The 19,354-nt window shown below is 35.8% G+C and overlaps 1 protein-coding gene across 1 annotated transcript; it reads left to right on the top strand.

Moving 5' to 3' along the window:
* The first annotated feature begins 2,611 nt into the window (after positions 1 to 2,611).
* Positions 2,612 to 3,681, top strand: LOC128039961 (uncharacterized). The gene is made up of 5 exons (XM_052628905.1): positions 2,612 to 2,713; positions 2,789 to 2,854; positions 3,035 to 3,160; positions 3,297 to 3,369; positions 3,560 to 3,681. The coding sequence occupies exons 1-5, from the start codon at positions 2,612 to 2,614 to the stop codon at positions 3,679 to 3,681; spliced, it is 489 nt and encodes a 162-aa protein (XP_052484865.1).
* The last annotated feature ends 15,673 nt before the right edge of the window (positions 3,682 to 19,354 follow it).

Raw genomic sequence — 19,354 nt, 5'->3', positions numbered from 1 at the left:
GATGAAGCCTATCAGTGGTGGCTTGCTGTAAGAGAAGGTACTCAGGCTGATCGGTTAATGTGGGATTTCTTTAAGTCGGTGTTTCAAGGAAAGTATGTGGGGGTAAGTTATGTGAACGCCCAAAGAAAGGAATTTTTGAGTTTTGTCTAGGGGAATAAAACTGTGGCTGAATTTGAGGCAGAGTTTCTACGATTGAGCCGTTATGCTCGCGGAATAGTGGAAACTGAGTATGAACACTGTGTGTAATTTAAGGACGGCCTCTGGGATGAGTTGTGAGTATTGATAGCTCCGCAGAGGGAGTGAAATTTTACTGCTCTAGTCGAAAAGGAAAAAATCACCGAGGATGTGAAGTGCTCTGAGTGCCAGAATCGTGAGAAAGATAGGGGCAGGTTTAAGAGGGATTCAGAGCCCTCAAGTTTCTCTGGAAGGCCTAGAAAGAAGGCCAGGTTTGATGGGCCAGTCTGAGCTGGGGTTTCTATTGCAAGACCTCAGCCTTGTGCTGATTGTGGGAGATATCATCTGGGTGACTGTTGGAAGAAGATTGGGGCATGTTTCAGATATGGGTCTTAGGAGCATCAAGTTAAGGATTATCCTCAGAGGCCTACTCAGATGAAAGCTGCAGGTTAGGGTTTTGTTCAGCCAGTAAGAGGTGGTCAGCAACCACCGAGAGGCCGTGGGCAGGTTAGAGGTGGAAATGGTGTGGGACTAGGTCGTGGAACGTATGGCAGAGGGATTGATAACATTGAAGGGAGGCAACCAACACTGGTTTATGCTGCTCGTCGCCGTGAGGATGGTGACGCTCCAGATGTTATAACTGGTACGTTCCTAATTCATAATGTACCTTACACTGCTTTAATTGATTTAGGGTCTATGCATTCGTACATTGCATGTACTGTGTCTAGCACCTTGGGTATTATGTGTGAGAGTACTGTTAATGAAATGACTGCGTTAAGTCCATTGGGACAATCAGTAATGGTGGACAAGTTGTTTAGAGATGTGCCCCTGGAGGTTCAAGAAGTTCTATTTCTGGCGGATCTGATGGAGCAATCGTTTGGTGAATTCAACCTAATCTTGGGGATGGATTGGTTGGTTAAACATCGTGCTAAGTTGGATTGTACTGCTAAGCGTATGGCAGTAAAGACTACTGGAGATGAGGAGGTGGCTTTGATTGGGGAGCGAATGGATTTTCTGTCTAATGTAATTTCCTCATTAAGGGTCGAAAAACTGATTCGCAAGGGTTGTGAGGCGTTTCTAGCCTATGTTGGTATATCTGATTCTAAGGGTCCTTCTGTTGGAAATGTTAGAATTGTTAAGGATTTTTTTGATGTTTTCTCTAATAAGCTCCCTAGGTTGCCTCCGAGATGTGAAGTTGAATTTAGCATTGAGCTTCTGCCAAGAACGGCTCCAGTGTCTATCACCCCTTATAGGATGACACCAAAAAAGTTGGTGGAATTAAAAGCTCAAATCCAAGAACTATTGGATCGAGGATTCATTCGACCTAGTATGTCTCTGTGGGGAGTGCCAGTGTTTTTCGTAAAGAAAAATGATGGGATCATGCACATGTGTATCAAATATAAGCAATTGAATAAACTGACTCTTAAGAATAAGTATCCTTTACCGAGGATAGATGATTTATTTGATAAGTTGGAACGAGCTTTGATTTTCTCCAAAATAGATCTTCGATCTGGGTACCATCAGTTGAGAGTTAAGGAGGCTAATATGTATAAGATTGCGTTTAGGACTCGTTATGGTCATTACGAGTTCCTAGTGATGTCGTTTGGGCTGACGAATGCACCAGCTACTTTCATGGGTTAATGAACCAAATATTCCAACCCTACTTGGATCGATTCGTGGTGGTATTCATAGACGATATCTTGGTGTATTCGAGAATCGAAGATGAGCATGATGCACATCTCCGAATTGTTCTACAGATTTTAAGGGAGAAACAATTGTATACTAAGTTCAGCAAGTGTAAGTTATGGCTGCGAGAAGTGACATTTCTGGGTCACGTGGTATCTATTGAGGGGATTAGGGTTGACCCTCAGAAAATTGAAACAGTACTAGATTGGAAACCACCTAAGACTGTATCTGAGATTCGAAGTTTTTTGGGTTTGGTAGGTTATTACAGACGTTTCGTTAAGGGGTTTTCCTTAATTGCTGCACCTCTGACTAAGTTGTTGCGTAAAGGGGTACAGTTTAATTGGATTGATAGCAGAAAGAAATTTTTGAAAAATTGAAGAAAGTTCTAACTGAGGCCCCTGTTTTAATACAGCCAGAGTATGGGAAGGAATTCACTGTCTACAGTGATGCATCACACATTGGTTTGGGTTGTGTGCTGATGTAGGAGGGTAAGGTGGTTGCTTATGCGTCTCGTCATCTTAAACCTCACGATGTGTATTACCCTACACATGACTTGAAGTTAGTTGCGGTGGTATTTGCGCTGAAAATTTGGAGGCACTATCTCTACGGTGAGAAGTGTACTATCTACATAGATCATAAGAGTTTTAAGTACCTCCTCACTCAGAAGGAGTTGAATCTTAGGTAGCGAAGATGGATAGAGCTGCTTAAAGATTATGATTGCTCGTTTGAATACCATCCTGAAAAGGCTAACATGGTAGCTGACGCACTGAGCCATAGGGTTGTACCTGATTTGAGAGCAATGTTTGCTCGTCTTAGCTTATTTGATGATGGTAGCTTGTTGGCGGAGTTACAAGTTAGACCGACATGGACTGAATAGATTAAAGGTAAACGGTTATTGGATGAGTCACTGGTTCTTCATTTTTGTCAGGTTGAGAATAGAAAAACTTCAGATTTTAGGTTGAATAGTGAAGGAGTATTGTGTCTCCATGGGAGAGTTTGTGTACCGAGAGATAATGATTTGAGGCAGTCTATTCTACGAGAGGCGCATAGTAGTCCCTATGCTATGTATCCAGGCGGGAATAAAATGTATTGAGATCTTCGTGAGTTGTACTGGTGGCCAAGACTAAAACGTGAAGTAATTGATTTCGTGGGTAAGTGTTTAACTTGTCAGTAGGTGAAGGTTGAACATCAATTACCTTCGAGGTTGCTTCAACCGGTTAAAATTCCACTTTGGAAGTGGGAAGAAGTAACTATGGATTTTGTGAGTGGATTGCCCTTAACGCCTACCAAGAAGGACTCAGTATGGGTCATCTTTGATCGATTGACTAAATTGGCCCATTTTATACCAATCTGGGTTGTATGTGGCTGAGATTGTAAGAATACATGGGGTACCAGTTTCTATAATATCAGATAGAGATCCTCACTTCACTTCTCAGTTTTGGAAGAAGTTACACGAGGCTTTGGGTGCAAGACTAGACTTAAGTACTGCGTTTCATCCCCAAATAGATGGTAAGTCAGAAAGAGTGATTCAAATACTGGATGATATGTTAAGGTATTGTGTAATGGATTTTCGAGGCAACTGGGAAGATTATTTTCCACTAGCAGAGTTTCTGTATAATAACAGCTACCAGTCCAGTATCCAAATGACACCGTACGAGGCATTATATGGTCATAGGTGTCATACTCCTACCTGAGCTAGGCGAGCGGCGAGTTCTGTGGCCAGAGTTGGTTTCTAATACCGAAGCAAAGGTAAAACTGGTTCGAGACAGGTTGAAGGAAGCAACTGATAGGCAGAAGTCCTATGCGGATCTTAAACACTGAGAGATTGAGTATTCTATGGGGGACAATGTATTTCTTAAGGTTTCTCCATGGAAAAAGATACTAAAGTTTAGACGGAAGGGTAAGCTTAGCCTTAGGTTCATTGGGTCTTATCGTATACTAAAGCGTGTGGGACCGGTTTCATATCAGCTTGAGTTGCCCCCAGAGTTGGACTGGATTCACGATGTGTTTCATGTCTCCATGCTGAGACGTTATCGCTCTGATCCCAAACATATAGTACCAATCGAGGAGATCGAGGTTAGGCTAGACCTAACCTTCGAGGAGGAGCCAGTGCAGATAGTGGACCGTGAGGTTAAAGTGCTGAGGAAAAAATCTATCCCTCTAATCAAAGTGCTTTGGCATAATCATAGTTCAGAAGAAGCCACGTGGGAGCCAGAGGAGGTGATACATTAGCAATATCCTCATCTTTTCTGACCAGGTAAATTTCGAGGCTGAAATTTTGTTAAGAGGGGTAGAATCGTAACGCCTTAAAATTATAAGAATTTAATTTCTGCATGTTATGACACAAATTTCTTGTTTACTTCAATAGTTAAGTGATTTGGGTGTGTTTGGGAGTGTTTGAAAAGCCTGGGTTCAAGTCTTGGCTTTTGCAGAATTTTTAAGTTTTGCTCTTAAATGAATCTGGACATTGGCATATAGGCTTTATAAATATTAGTGTTAGTTTTATGACACAAAAGGAGCTTATGGTCTAGTGGCAAGGTGGCGTGCTGTGTAGCTGCGAGGTCTGAGGTTCAAGTCCTGGGTTGCGCAATAAATTGTTATTTTGCTGCTTGAGTCGTGTAAGTGGCAGAGTTGGAGTGAAATACTGTCGAAGGAAGTTTGAATTGGTCATGGGGGAAGTTGAAGAGAAAATGGTGGAGTGATAAGGGCAGAGAATTGTGGAGAAAATCGAGGAGTGGTTAAGAAGGAGAGTTGTGCCAAATTGAGGCACTGGTACTCAAGGTTTCGACTAGGCTTGTACTGAATTAGTCACTTGACAGTAGAAGCTTTCGGTTTTGGGAGTGTTTTGCCTTTTTCTATGACGCCAACTTCGGGTTACTCTCTTTTCACGTTAAGTGCACATTTTGGCAAGTATCGAACTCATTTCTGCTCATCTTATCTTTTTCTTTTTTCTAATTTTGCCGAAACTCTCCTATCTCATCTTTTCTTCTACTGCCAAAAGCTCATCTCCTCTTCATTTGTTGTTATTCTTCTCTCATCCTTCCTTCCTAACCCGGTTCTTTCTTCCCTTCTGGTCGAACCTTCCTCTCTTCTTGTGGCCAAATTTCACAACTATCCTCCCCCACCTTTTCTTTTCTTTTTCCACCTCACCTATTCGGTTTTCCCCCAATCAACTTTTCCCCCTCTTATTTCCTCTGATCGTCATTTTCCCCATTCCTTTTGGGGGCCAATCGTCGGGCTACTTCTCGTCATCAGACTCTCACACGTTGGGTAAGTATAGCAAAATAAGTGATTCTCTCTTATCAAATCAACTTAAGTGTTTACCAATTTCTGTTGGTGCCTAGGAATCTCGTGAAGGGACGAGGGTTGGCGAATACCTGAGTAAGCGAATCGTTCTTCTTCGCTCGATCGAAATAGGGTAAGTGAGCGATCGTAACAATTTAAGTTTAATTAATTGTATAACTCTGTAGTCGATTAACGAAGTTTGATTGGCAAATATAGGTTCGGCATCCGTGGATTTAACACGTCTTCACAATCAGGTGTGTATCCACACCACCTCTACCGCAAATCGGCAAAAGCTGAAAAGCCAAAACACGGTAATCGTGGCCACATGAGCTTGCAATGGCTCATGCTAAAAATCGAGCCCACGAAACTGGGTGTTGGACTATAAAGGCCTCCATGGGCGTTTCCATAGGCTTGGGCTAAAAAATTACTGAAATACCCTCGAAGTTTAAAATTATCGAAATACACTAAAAGGGTAAACTTACCGAAATACCTTCGAAGGGTAAAAATATCGAAATATCCTCGACGGGTAAAATTATCGAAATACCCTCAAAGGGTAAAATTATCGAAATACCCCCATAGGATAAAATTACCAAAATACCCTCGAAGGATAAAATGACCAAAATACCCCCGAAGGGTAAAATGACCAAAATACCCTCGAAGGATAAAATGACTAAATACCCCCATAGGGTAAAATGACTGATATACCCTAAGAGTTGGAAAATGTGAATAACTGTTTTGCCCTATGATATATGTACATGATTGTTACTGAATATGTCATACTGCATACAAGTATGATTTATGACATGACATTCTGCATGGTGTGGGAATTCGATGAGCGGAAGTATCTTGTCTTGGTGGCTTTGCCACAAATCTGCTTCGATGACTCTATTGCATTATTATTCTTGGCGACTTTCTTTGCGATATTAGTGTGTTGGCTAGGTGGGTTGATTTTATCCCCACATAGTGTGTTGGTGGTATAGAGTGGTGTGTTGGCTGAATTGGGATGGGTTGCATCACTGCATTGTACTGTTTACTGTACTGGGCTAAGGCCCACATAGTGTATTGGGCTAAGACCCATACTATTACTGTAATAGGCTAAGGCCCACACTGTACTAATACTGTATAGGGCTCAGGCCCAGATTGATTCTGCATTTTTCATAGTGATTGTTTAGAAAGGGATTACACACTAAGTTTTGTAAACTCACCCTCTCCTTTAACTGTGCAGGTAATCTTCAGCCATAGGCGACGATGCTGCGAGGGACTCAGAGATGGCCACACAATCACTGTTTTTCATAAATACTTTTATTCTGATTTAAATAATAGGTTGGTTTTGTTTTTGTAATAAGGCCTTCGATTCGGTTTTAAATTTTAATTGGGTTTTTACTTTCATATTTTATATTGCTAGTTAGTTGAAAATAGATTTTCAAAACAATTACTATTTTCAAAGACACGAGCTTTATACGTTAGAATTTTCAAAATGCGTCCGCGTTTTAAATTAATTTAATATAACAAAAAATAGTTAACAAGGTAAAAATATAATTAAGTGTTTCGTTACATATTAATAAGAGGTTTCCAAATTAAACAAGTTTGGCAACAAGCCAAATTTTGAGAAACACTTCAATGTGACACACCATATACGGCCATAACATTTAAGCCGGGTGTGAGGTGTTACAGTATCACAGTACCACTGCCTGACAGGTGAAAAAGCTACAAGGACATGTAACACCCTAAAATATGGCCTAGGAGTTTTAGGGGTATTTTAGAGATTTTAGCCTTAAAGTGTTTGAAATTTTGCAACATGGTTTACCGATAATGTTTTTTACTATGATTTTTAAAAAAATTAAATCAATTTCTGAAAATGAGTTTTAAATACCTTTAAATTTGAAAATAGGATTGATTTGTAAATGAGTCAAAACTTAAAGTTTTTAAGAGGCAATTAGACCAGATTTTAAAATCCAACCTAAAAACCCCTATTTATAGCTCTATTTCACTTTAGTTTTCTCTATCTTCATGCTTTAGCCGTCTCTTGCTCCCAAAGCTCCTCTCTTCCACTTTTTATTTTCCAAACCCTAATTCAATTAATTTTCATCATTCCCAAAGCATTAAATCTTCATGAACATTCAACAAAACTTAAAATTCCATAGATTTCACCATCTTCTTCGCGTATGGGTTTTCTAGGTTTTTGACAAAAGTTTTTTTTTCTTCTAACTAAGGTAACCATTTATATTTCTATTAGTTTTTAATTTTATCTAGTCTTTTAAATGAAATTTCTAGCCATTAAATCACATGATTTTAATAAAAAGTTGAAAATAGGGTTGTTAATGGTGAATTTCGAGATTTTGTGTAAAAACGTGGTTTCAAAGTGTTTTTAAACTTATTTTAACATGATTAGAAGGTTTCTAAACTTACTTTGAAGGATCGCTACAGATTTCTTGAGTTTTTAATGAATTTTTGTTAAAATTGCCACAAACATGTCGAAAAATTTGCAACCATGAATTGGGTGTTTTTATGTAGTTTAAAGGTTGGGAATTAGTCGTAGGTGAATTATAAGATGAACGGAATTCATTTTATATGAAAAGATTAAGTATAGACCAAGATATTCAAATTTTAAGTTTCCTATGTTGAAAGTTTCGGTCAAAAGAGAACCTAGTCTGGGCTTGTGAATATGTGAATTGAGATGAGATGTTATAACATGTGATATGTGGTTATGATAACTGTTGTGAAACTGAAAATGTGTACATGTTATGTATATGTTAAATGTTAGTGACAATGTTTTGCTAAAAATGCAAATATGCAGTGATAATGCACGAATAATCGATAAGCGATATGTGTTTAATTTCAGATATTTTGGTCTTGTGATCTTAAAACCCTTGGATATAGTTGGCATGCCATAGGATTGTGAGTATTCACCTTTATGTACAGTGATTTTAGGCATTGAGGCCCTGGGACATGTTGGAGGGGTAAAGGAATGTGAGCTAAGCTCCACTCAACGAGACATGTGAGGGGAAATAAGAAGAGCGTTAGCTTTATGCTTAACTTTTTGGACATTTTTGACTCTATGAGTCTATATGGTGTGTTGGAGATCTGTGTATCTGATGAGTGATGATAGAGCTCACTTTTATGTTTCATAACTCAAGTGCCAATTTACCTATAAACATATTTTTAAGTATTGTGATGTATGCTTGAATGTTATGTGATTATATGAGTATTGTGATATATGCTTGAATGTTATGTGATTATATGAGTATTGTGATATAACCTTAAATGTTATGTGATTATATGTGTAATGTGATATATGCTTAAAACTGTATATGATTACCATGTAAATAAACTAGTAAATATTGCACAAGTATAATTTGACACTAAAGTTAGAACTGTTGAGGTTGTGCTATATGGTTGTTTCGTTAATGCTTGATGAACTGTTTTCATGGTACTTGTTCTAGACATTTGTTGAGCTTATTAAGCTCACCCACTCCTTTTAAAACCTTTCAAAGTAGTTAAGTTCTAGTGTGAGCGGTTTGATTCTGATGGGTGATCCAAGAAAGTCCATTTCATTTTTCGTAAGTGTTTATTGTTTATTCAATTGTGTTTTGGGTCTAAGGCAATGTGGTAGAATTTTACTAATTTTTGCCATGATGTTTTGGATGTTTCCGTCGATTATTTGTTCCTAAGTTTATGAGATTTGTTTCATATTACATTGATTACTGCTAAGACTTACTTTCGATGTTTGAGACTATTACTATGGTTGCTTTGCTGTTTCTTTGTTGATGATATGATAGCATGATGAATTGGTACAAGTTGGAAAGACTTATATGCTTAAAAATGTTGTATTTTTCTGGTCTGAAGTAGAGGTATCGATCTTCGTGTTGTAAAAATGTTACATATGTGATTTTCAAATGTGTAGGAAGTCAGAATCGTAAATTGGTATCGATATCCTATCATGAGTATCGATACTAAGGGCAACTTTATCAATACTTTTACAAAAGTGTCGATAATTTCAAAGACTTTGGTTTTTTTACGAGAAATAGAATGCTAATTTTGTACTAATTTTCCATACGGTATCGGTATCGTGTAAGGAAAATATCAAAACCCATGTTTTAGTAATGATACCTACATAGTTAGTTTTGAGATTTTGCTAAATGGACCTTATGTATATTTAATTATTGTTATAAGACTATCTGATGTATGTTTAGCATGTTACAATGATAACTAAAGAGTAAGATTGACTTAAAACTTATACGAATACTAAAATTGAAGAAGTATCGTTTAGAATGAGCTTTTACTTGTTGTGTATGACATGAGATAGTGGTGCAGCCTCCTCATATTCGGGCTTGACGACCAGGCTGGGTATAGTATGTTACATTTGGTGGTATCAAAGCTCGAGATCTATTACAGTCAGACCTAGGTGATTATTGTATGTTTGTAGTATCAAATCTCATGAGTCTAAATTTCTCTTTTTTCTTGGAATTGTGATATAAATCTGTTTGAAATGTCTTTGATTGAATTGTATGTGGGGTAAGAATGGGAACACATTACCTTAAATCCTGAAGTTTTCTTGTAAGAATGAGACTTGGATCATCTCTTTGCCACTTATATCGCTTATTTGTTTGTATGTTTTAGATTAGATTTGATATGCCTTCTAGATGTGTTAGTGTGAGAACTAGTGCTCAAAAGGATGGTACATCCTATGCACCTCTAGTGTTGCCGCGTAGAGTGAACATACCTGATGAGGGTGTAGGCCCTCTGATGGAAGCTATGATAAGAGCTTTTCAACAGATTACTAGTGTTAACCTTGCTCCTGCACTTGCCAATCTTGCACTTATTAAACGTGGGTTGCCAATTGAATGTCTTCGGGCGTTGGGTGGAAAAGAATTTTCTATAGTGAAAGGTACTGATCCAACCATTGTTGAGTATTGGTTGGAAGGAGTTGATAGGATCCTCGAGCAAATGTCTTGTTCTGATGAGGAGAAGTTAGGTTGTGTTGTGTCAGTACTTGACAGCAAGGCGCATTGTTGAAGAATACAGTTAGGAGAGGTACTATTTCTAATAGATTGACTTGGAATCACTTCCTTGAGGTCTTTCAGAGGAAGTTTATGGGTGAGCAGTATATGGAGGCTCGTAAGCGTGAGTTTTTGAATTTGGTTCAAGAAGATTTTTCAGTGGTTGATTATGAGGCTGAGTTTGGGACTTAGTCAGTATGCTCTTGAGATGATACTTTTTGAGAGGGACCGATATAAGAGGTTCCGATTTGGGCTTATCGGAAGATCCAGTTTTACTTAATAGCATAGAATGTAGATATGTTTGATGAGTTAGTTGAAAGAGCTAAGGTAATTGAGGATACCTTAGTTGAGCCGCCTCATTCTGTGGTTACCGATTCTAGTAAGAGAGCTTTTGATGGTGTATCTAGACGACCGTCTAAGAGAAGACATGATATTTAGGGTTCTGATGGAAGTGCACGACACAAGTTATGACCAAGTCAGTCTAGGCAACAAGATAGTGTTGTAGTTAGTACTAGTAGTTCATCGGGTGGTTCTAGATGGCAACTTTGTGTACATTGTGAGCATAGGCATTCGGTTGAATGTCATAAGTTGACAGGTGGTTGTTTTAAGTGTGGTTCGAAGGAACATTTTCTGAGGGATTGTCCAAATAGAGTGAAGGCTTCATAGGCTCAGAGTTCTGCAATAGTATCCGCGCCTGCTAGAGGCCTTGGTCGTGGTAGAGGCAATGGGAGACTAGTTGAGCAGCAAGTTGTTGCTCATACTGTTGCTTTACAGGTTAAGTCTGGAGGTTTAGCTCGGGTTTATACTATTAGGGAGCCATAGGATCAAGATTCGAACGTTGAGATTGCGGGTATTTTTTCTTATGATCACTTCCTTTATTTTTATTAGTAGAATTAGGTTTTACGCCTACGTAAATTTTGAAAGATTTAGCTAATAAGTGGAGAATCTCGATAGAAACTATTGAATTAGGAAAAATGGTTATGAGTTCTTTAGACGAGAGTGTCGTGGTGAGTAGAGAAAAATGTTAGCAAGTTACTGTAGAATAAGTTTGTGGTAGTGAATAGGATCATTAAGAAAAGCAATAGAAAATTAGAGAGAATAGGAGTCAGAGTGTGCAAGAAAAGTTTGATAGTTAGTTTAAAATTAGAAATAGTATATTTTGTGATTCAAAAAGTGACATATTAGCAGGAAATTTTGAGGATGAAATTCTTTTTAGAATGAGAGATTTGTAACACCTCAAAATAGGGCCTAAGAGTTTTAAAGGCATTTTAGGGATTTTAGCCTTAGAGTGTTCGGAATTTTACGACATGTTTTATCAGTAATGTTTTTTACTATAGTTTTTAGAAAATTAAATCAATTTCTGAAAAAGAGTTTTAAATTCCTTTAAATTGTAAAGTAGGACTAATTTGTAAAATAGTCAAGACTTAGAGTTTTTAAGTGGCAATTAGACCAAATTTTAAAATCCAACCTAAAACCCCCTATTTATAGCTCTATTTTCATGTTAATCTTCTCCATCTTCATGCTTTAGCCGTCCCTTGCTCTCAAAGCTCCTCTCTTCCACTTTTTGTTCTTCAAACATTAATTCAATTGATTTCTATCATTCCCAAAGCATTAAATCTTCATAAACCTTCAAGCAAACAACTTAAAATTCCATAGATTTCATCATCATATTCGCGTGGGTTTTTCGGGTTTTCGAAAAAAGTCCATTTTTCTTCCAACTAAGGTAACCATTCATCTTTCTATTAGTTTTTAATGCTATCTAGTCTTTTAACAGGAATTTTTAGTCATTAAATCAAATGATTTTAATAAAAGCCAAAAATTAGGTCGTTAATGGTGAATTTGGGGATTTAGAGTAAAAATATGGTTTCAAAGTGTTTTTCAACTTTTTTTAACATGATTGGAAGGTTTCTAAACTTACTTTTAAGGATCGCTAAAGATTTCTTGAGTTTTTAATGAATTTTCGTTAAAATTGCCACAAACATGTCGAAAAATTTGCAACCATGAATTGGGTGTTTTTGTGTAATTTAAAGGTTGGGAATTAGTTGTAGGTGAATTTGATGCGATCCCAGCCGCATGATGTTATGACACAACTCAACGACATCGAGATTGGCCCAAACTCGAGGGGGCCAAGTGCAAAATGAAGTTTTTAATTTTAGTTTGTTAATTTGGTTGCTGGAATAAGGACTTTAATTCATTTACTTTTGTGTCTTTAATTATGTTTTAGTTTGAACATCATTAATATCCATCTTTAATTAATGTCCTGTATTATTAATCTACATCTCTTAACTATAACATGCATTATGTAACTCCCATGTTAGTTTAAGTCGCATCATTAAATTAAGTCATGCATTAAGTAACTCATTTGTTCATTTAGTTTTCATCTTAAACCTTGCATTTAAGCATCTTAGTTGTTTAATATGTTTGAGTTTGTTTATATAAGTATGTTATTTAATTGGTTGTTACATTTTAATGCATAAATTAAAGTGTGTTTATCTTCATTTTGAATAAGGTAATTTAAGTTGCATGTTCAATTAATTTGTGTGCATGAGTGTTATTAAATATGTTGTTTTTATTAGTGTTTTAAGTTACTATTTAATCTTAAATATCTATTTTTCAGGTGAATTTTCATATGATTAAAGACTCTTCAAATTTGGACAGTTTCAAATCTTTTAAAAGAACATTAAGGAGGTTGTTTAATGGACCAAAAGACACTCTTCAAGTATGAACATTTTTGGAGTCTTAAGTCTTCATCATGGTGCCATTTAAGAGGATGTTACACAAGCTTTTATCATGTGGTTAAAAGGGGCTTAAGAGACATCAATCAAAGACATTAAGGATGCTTAAAGTCTTCAATAAGGAGAATTGACATGCCTTTTCAACTACATCAGGTTGCAATGAAGAGACATGACTCATTGGCTTCCTTACATGAGTTTAATATGAAATTAAAGCTTATAATAACATTATTTAATTGTTGAAGGTGAAAGGTCACAAATAGGCATTTGAACAGTCATAATAATACCTATAAATAGTTTGTAATAAGACATTGTTTTAGGGTAGATAACTTTTGAATTTTGATCAAATTTTATGAACTTTGTGTTCTTGAGTGAGTTTATCTCCTCTCCAAATTTTGTACAAGTCTCGTTGACTTATCTAGAGTGCTAGTGGCATCTCCCGACTTATTTCTGAACTTATCACCGTAACCCGGTGTGGCGTTCAATAACCTTCTATTTTGCAAAACCATCTTAGACGATATAGGAATCGGGGTGACACTTTTTAGTGTTGAATCATTCCTGAAGTTTGAGTTTGATTATCCATTCCCACCATTTATCTTAAAACTTGTTTGTCTTTATTTTATCCTTAAGCTGAGCCATCAAACACACCACCTCCTTTGTTTTCTATCCTAAGCCGAACCTACCAACATTATAACCACCCATCTAAACCCCTTGAAAGCTTCCGCAACCCTTAGCCTAAATCACCCGTTTTCGACAACTCTAACTACTCCTCGTTGAGGATCGGACGAACTTTGTGAAACGACTCGACTCACTCGGGCCGGATAGTATCAGAATTATAAGATGAACAAAATTCATTTTAGATGGAAAGATTAAGTATAGACCGAGATATTCAAATTTTAAGTTTTCTATGTCAAAGGTTTCGGTCAAAAGAGAACCTAGCCTAGGCTTGTGTTATTAGATTTTTTTATGTGAGTCTTTCACTGAATATTGATTGTGTCATTGTGTGATTTACTTTGTTGAAGCATTGGAATCGATAGGACCTTCTACGAGTAGAGACAAAGGCAAGGAAAAGCTAGTTTGAACTTTTAGCTTTTTGACGAAAGCGTAATATGTGAGTGTTTGGATTAATTGCTTGTGGAAATAATTCAATGCATTATTTGAGAATTTAGTAGTAGCCTAGACCCTTGTGGAAATAATTCAATGCATTATTTGAGAATTTAGTAGTAGCCTAGACCCCTACTCTAAATTCCAAGTGTAAGCTGTCTCATACCTATGTTATCTTGTGAACTATGTGCTTATGTATTTGTGAATATGTGAACTGAGATGAGATACTATAACATGTGATATGTGGTTATGATAACTGTTGTGAAAATGCAAATGTGTACATGTTATATATATGTTAAATGTTAGTGACAGTGTTTTGCTAAAAATAAAAATATGCAGTGATAGTGCACGGATAATTGGTAAGTGATATGTGTTTGATTTTAGATATTTTTTCCTTGTGATCTTAAAACCCTTAGATATAGTTGGCATGCCATAGGATTGTGAGTACTCACCTATATGTACAGTGATTTTAGGCATTGAGACCCTGGGACATGTTGGAGGGATAAGGGAATGTGAACTAAGCTCTATTCAAAAGGACATGTGAGGGGAAATAAGTAGAGTGTTAGCTTTATGCTTCACTTTTGGGACGTGTTTGACTCTATAAGTCTATGTGGTGTGTTGGAGATCCATGTATCCGATGAGTGATGATAGAGCTCACTTTTATGTTTCATAGCTCAAGTGTCGATTTATCTATAAACATGTTTTTGAGTATTGTGATATATGCTTGAATTTTATGTGATTATATGAGTATTGTGGTATATGCTTAAATGTTATATGATTATATGAGTATTGTGACATATCCTTAAATGTTATGTGATTATATGTGTAATGTGATATATGCTTAAAAATGAACATGTAAATGAACTTGTAAATAATGCACGAGTAAGTATAACATGACATTAGAGTTGGAACTGTTGAGGTTGTGTTGTATAGTTGTTTCGTTAATGCCTGATGACTTGTTTGCATGGTAGTTTTTCTAGACATTCATTGAGCATATTAAGCTCACCTACTCCTTTTATACCCTTTTAGAGTAGTTAAGTGTTGCCGGTGTGAGTGATGTGGTTTCGAGGGGTGAACCAAGCAAGTCCATTTCACTTTTCGTAGGTGCTTAGTGTTTATTTACTTATGTTTTGGGAATAAGGAAATGTGGTAGACTTTTAATGATATTTGTCATGATGTTTTGGACGCTTCCATGGATTATTTGTTCCTAAGTTTATCAGATTCATTTTGTATTACGTTGATTATTACTCAGATTTACTTTCGATGTTTGAGACTATTACTACGACAATTTTTTATGTTTATTTGATGATGATAAGATAGCATGATGAATTGGTACAAGTTGGAATGACTTATATGCTTAAAAATGTTGTATCTTTCTGGTATGAAGCAGATGTAACAATATTCATGTTGTAAAAATGATACCTTTGTTATTTTGAAATGTGCATGAAGTCAGAATCGTAAATTGGTATCAATACCCTACCACAAGTATTGATACTTAGGGTAATTTTATCGATACTTCTACAAAGGTACTGATAATATCCGAGACTTTGGTTTCTTTTACAAGAAACAGAATGCTGATTTGGTGTCGGTTGTCCATACGATATCAATACTGTGTAAGGAAAATATCGATACTCAGGTTCTAGTATCAATACCTACGTAGTTAGTTTTGAGATTTTGCTAAATGGACCTTATGAATATTTAATTATTATTATAAGACTATTTTGATGTATGTTTAGCATGTAACGTTGATAACTAAATAGTAAGATTGACTTAAAACCTATATGAATACTAAAATGGAAGACGTATCATTTAGAATGAGTTTTTACTTGTTCTGTATGATATGATATGGTGGTGTGGCATCCTGATATTCGAGCTTGGTGACCAGGCCGGGTATAGGGTGTTATAAAACAAGTGGGAGACTATTGATCTAATGCTCTGTGTGTAGTATATTCATTTGTAAACTTGTAATTTTTTTGACAGATTGGTTAATAAAACAAATTCATTGATTATATTAATATACTTTGCATACTTATCCTCATGTGGTTTTTGAACATAAAGAAAAATAGAAAGCAAATGTTGTTCATTGGTTGTCTAATGTTTAAACTAATACTAAGCGATATTACATGGTCGGATCGTAATGCAGAAAGACAACTTATATTAGTAGACGAACCTAAACATGTCCTTAGTCTAATCAAAAATGAGCAAACTAATTGAAAGACTAATATGCTGACCTGCTGTCAAATGTAGTAGTTAATTTGGGTCAATTTCGCACTTAAGGAGTTTATTTTCTAAGAAATTTAAGATGTTATATGTTATTTTCAATAATTAGGCCTTAGGATAGAAAGTTAATAAAAATAAATGTTTTTAACACATTTTGCAGGTGTTGTGACTCAATAGGCCGACATGGGCCTTAGGTTGTGCTAATTGCTTTAATTGAGTGTGTAGGATGGAGACACAAGCTTCCTGGGACATCAAAGCCCCAAACGAATGACACAAGGCAATTTTTTTTGTTTTATGTCGTGCCACGCTAGGGGTGTGGCATGGCACACGTTGACTTGCTGCCCAAGTTCACTCGGTATTTTCGTCCATGCAATCAAACTTATACAAAGGCCTAAGACGTGTTGAAAACCTAATTTGGGCTGCCAACAGCTCTATAAATAAGACATTAGGGATTGAATGTAATCAAGTCGTGCTAGACACCTTCAAAAACCCTCGTAGTTTAGGATTAGTTTTGGTTTATTTTCTTTTTGGCTTTTTAGATACTTTCTTGTTTTTCTTGAATCAGTTTTGATTCAAGGACTTGTTTACTTAATTAAAAAATTTATTTTATATTTTCCTTTGTATTTATTTTATTTCGTTATTCCAGTCAAGAGATTTGCTACTCCGTTATCCATTTGATAGTAACCCACAATTATTCATATCTCTTTTTTTTCTCTGAATCAGTCGTGTTTCTCACATGGTTTATTCAATCGAAGCTGAGATTATGAATAACATGAGTGGCTACATCCCTTATGGGAGATTAACGAGTGGATGAGATGTGACTAACGGAGGATTTGAGATTTCTCGAGATGAGTTAGTTGGTATAAAATATATGTTCTTAAATTGTTAGGCTTGACAACCTTAATAAGTTATCATAGGGTTGATAAGATCGGAAGATAAGTCAAACAAAGTAAATTATAATTTATTCTGGTTGAGAAAGTGATGTATGAAGATAAGCAAGTATCAACCAATAGATTAAGTTAATTAGAGTCGGGAGGTAATAATTGTTTAATCCATGACTAATCCACTTTAGACCCCCAATCTAAAGTTAGTTGCAAACCCTAAAGCAAGTTAATCTTCCTGATTGGTTATCTGTTTAATTCATTTGTTTATCTTTATTTATTTATTTATTTATTTATTTTAGTTATTTATTTTTAGTCCTCTTAATTTATTTTATGATCCATCGTAATATAGGAATTAACTATTACTGCTTAGACTTAGTATTGTAAAAAGTATTTTCATTATTTGTTCCATCCTCCCTTGGGTACGATTCTCGGAATACTTTCGGTATTTCATTGTACAACTATATTACAATTTGACCCCTGCACTTGCAGACACCGTCGTTCTTAATTATGATGTTTTGGTGTTATATTTATTTTATAAATGATAACTCGTTTATAGGCGGTCATTTGTCGTCTATCAAGCCCAATTTGGGAGATGTCTTGTCTTGGGAATCGGAGCGAATAACTCCCAGAAGATAGAGATATAGATATGACTGATTAGAATGACAGTACATCAGAATGGACCCAAGAAGAATAGATCCTAAATCAGTTTATGGATTTATTCACTTGTGACGTTCATAGTGTGGCATACTTAAATCCTGAGTGGATGATAGACTATGTATTCATAACTCGTATACTTTGATGTAAGTAAAAGCTTGAGTTCAAATAGATAAGGAAATGAAAGTTGGTGCGTTAGGTATACGACTTCTTCAGTATGTAGCGTCATTCACAGTAGTGGAATTCATAGTCCGGGACATGGGTAAACGAGATCCTCTCATTGGCATTACATGGTTGATGAAAAGTAAAACATGGCCACAGGTCGTTCGTCTTTGTGATGAATGACTTGATTACTATTTGATAGTAACTGACTTTTCATGAAGAAAGATATAATGGTTACCATGAGATAAAATAGGATTATATTGAGAGAACGGATATTACCCCAAAGAGATTAAGGATATTCTATGAGGGTAACACACTTATGACAAGGTTATTGGATGAGCACCGATCAAGTTATTTTCGTAATGGTATGCAGTTGGGGAGAGCTTAGTCACGATACTATATTGGAATGGCTTCGTGACTAAATGAGTTTATAATTAATAGGTAAAAAGTTAGAACTTAATTATAAATCATTTGAGCCCCAATTGCATATGTCTAATCGATCCCTCCGCTAGCTTGTTGAAATCATAAATGAATTGCAGGTTAAATCAAATGAAAAAAAAAATGGATAGAAATGGTGAAAATGGAGAAATAGGAAACATTTGGAAATGATTATGGTTTTCTCAAAAATGAAAATTAAAATAGAGAAATCGAATCATTTGGAAATGAATGTGGTTTTCTCCAAAATGAAAATGACATGAAAATGAATTTATATTTTTCGAATTAAATGAAGCTTAAAAATGTAAATAAATCATTTGGTCATAGTGAACTATTGAATGTAGAAATATTAAATATATTTTATTATAGATTCTTTTACGGTAAAGTCATCATGATATTAACGGAATTAGAACTGGGTTGAGAAGATTATTTAATTGGAAAAAAATATTGAGATGTTTATTTTGGGAAATAGAAAAACGAATATCTGGTTGGATCGAATTATCAAGTACTAGGTTAAAAGTCCAGGAAATACTTGTAATTGGACTCAATATGAAAGAAGCAAAAAAAGCCTCTCGTGTTAATGAAGGGGATGACAAACCCTAGTATTATTAACTAGGGTTGTCTCTCCCTATACTTCTAGTTAGACTAGGAAATCATTTTTCTAGTTGAAATAAACTTCTGCAACTCAACAAGGGTTCTACTTCTTCTCCTATAAGTAGATGGCACAGATAGGGTTAAGAACACAAATTTAAAATATTGTTACTCTAGCCGGAAATAGAGAAAAATTATTTTCAACTATCAAATCTATTTTCCCGAATAACAATTTTTGTCGATTTTTATTGACAAGGGATTTTTCTTTTTCACACTTAAACAAAAAAAAATCATTTTTGGTTCTGTGTTTGATTTGAATCATTTAAGCTCACACTCGAAGTAGTTCATGGTACGAGAATAGTGGAGAAGGTTGTTCGGTTGAAAGTCGGGAACGATAAGGATCCGTCTATCTTAAAACACTGGTGTG

Source organism: Gossypium raimondii, chromosome 3 (genome assembly GCF_025698545.1).
Source record: "Gossypium raimondii isolate GPD5lz chromosome 3, ASM2569854v1, whole genome shotgun sequence".
NCBI lineage: Eukaryota > Viridiplantae > Streptophyta > Magnoliopsida > Malvales > Malvaceae > Gossypium > Gossypium raimondii.
Note: the sequence above shows the minus strand (reverse complement) of the source record. Positions and strands in the feature narration are given on the sequence as shown.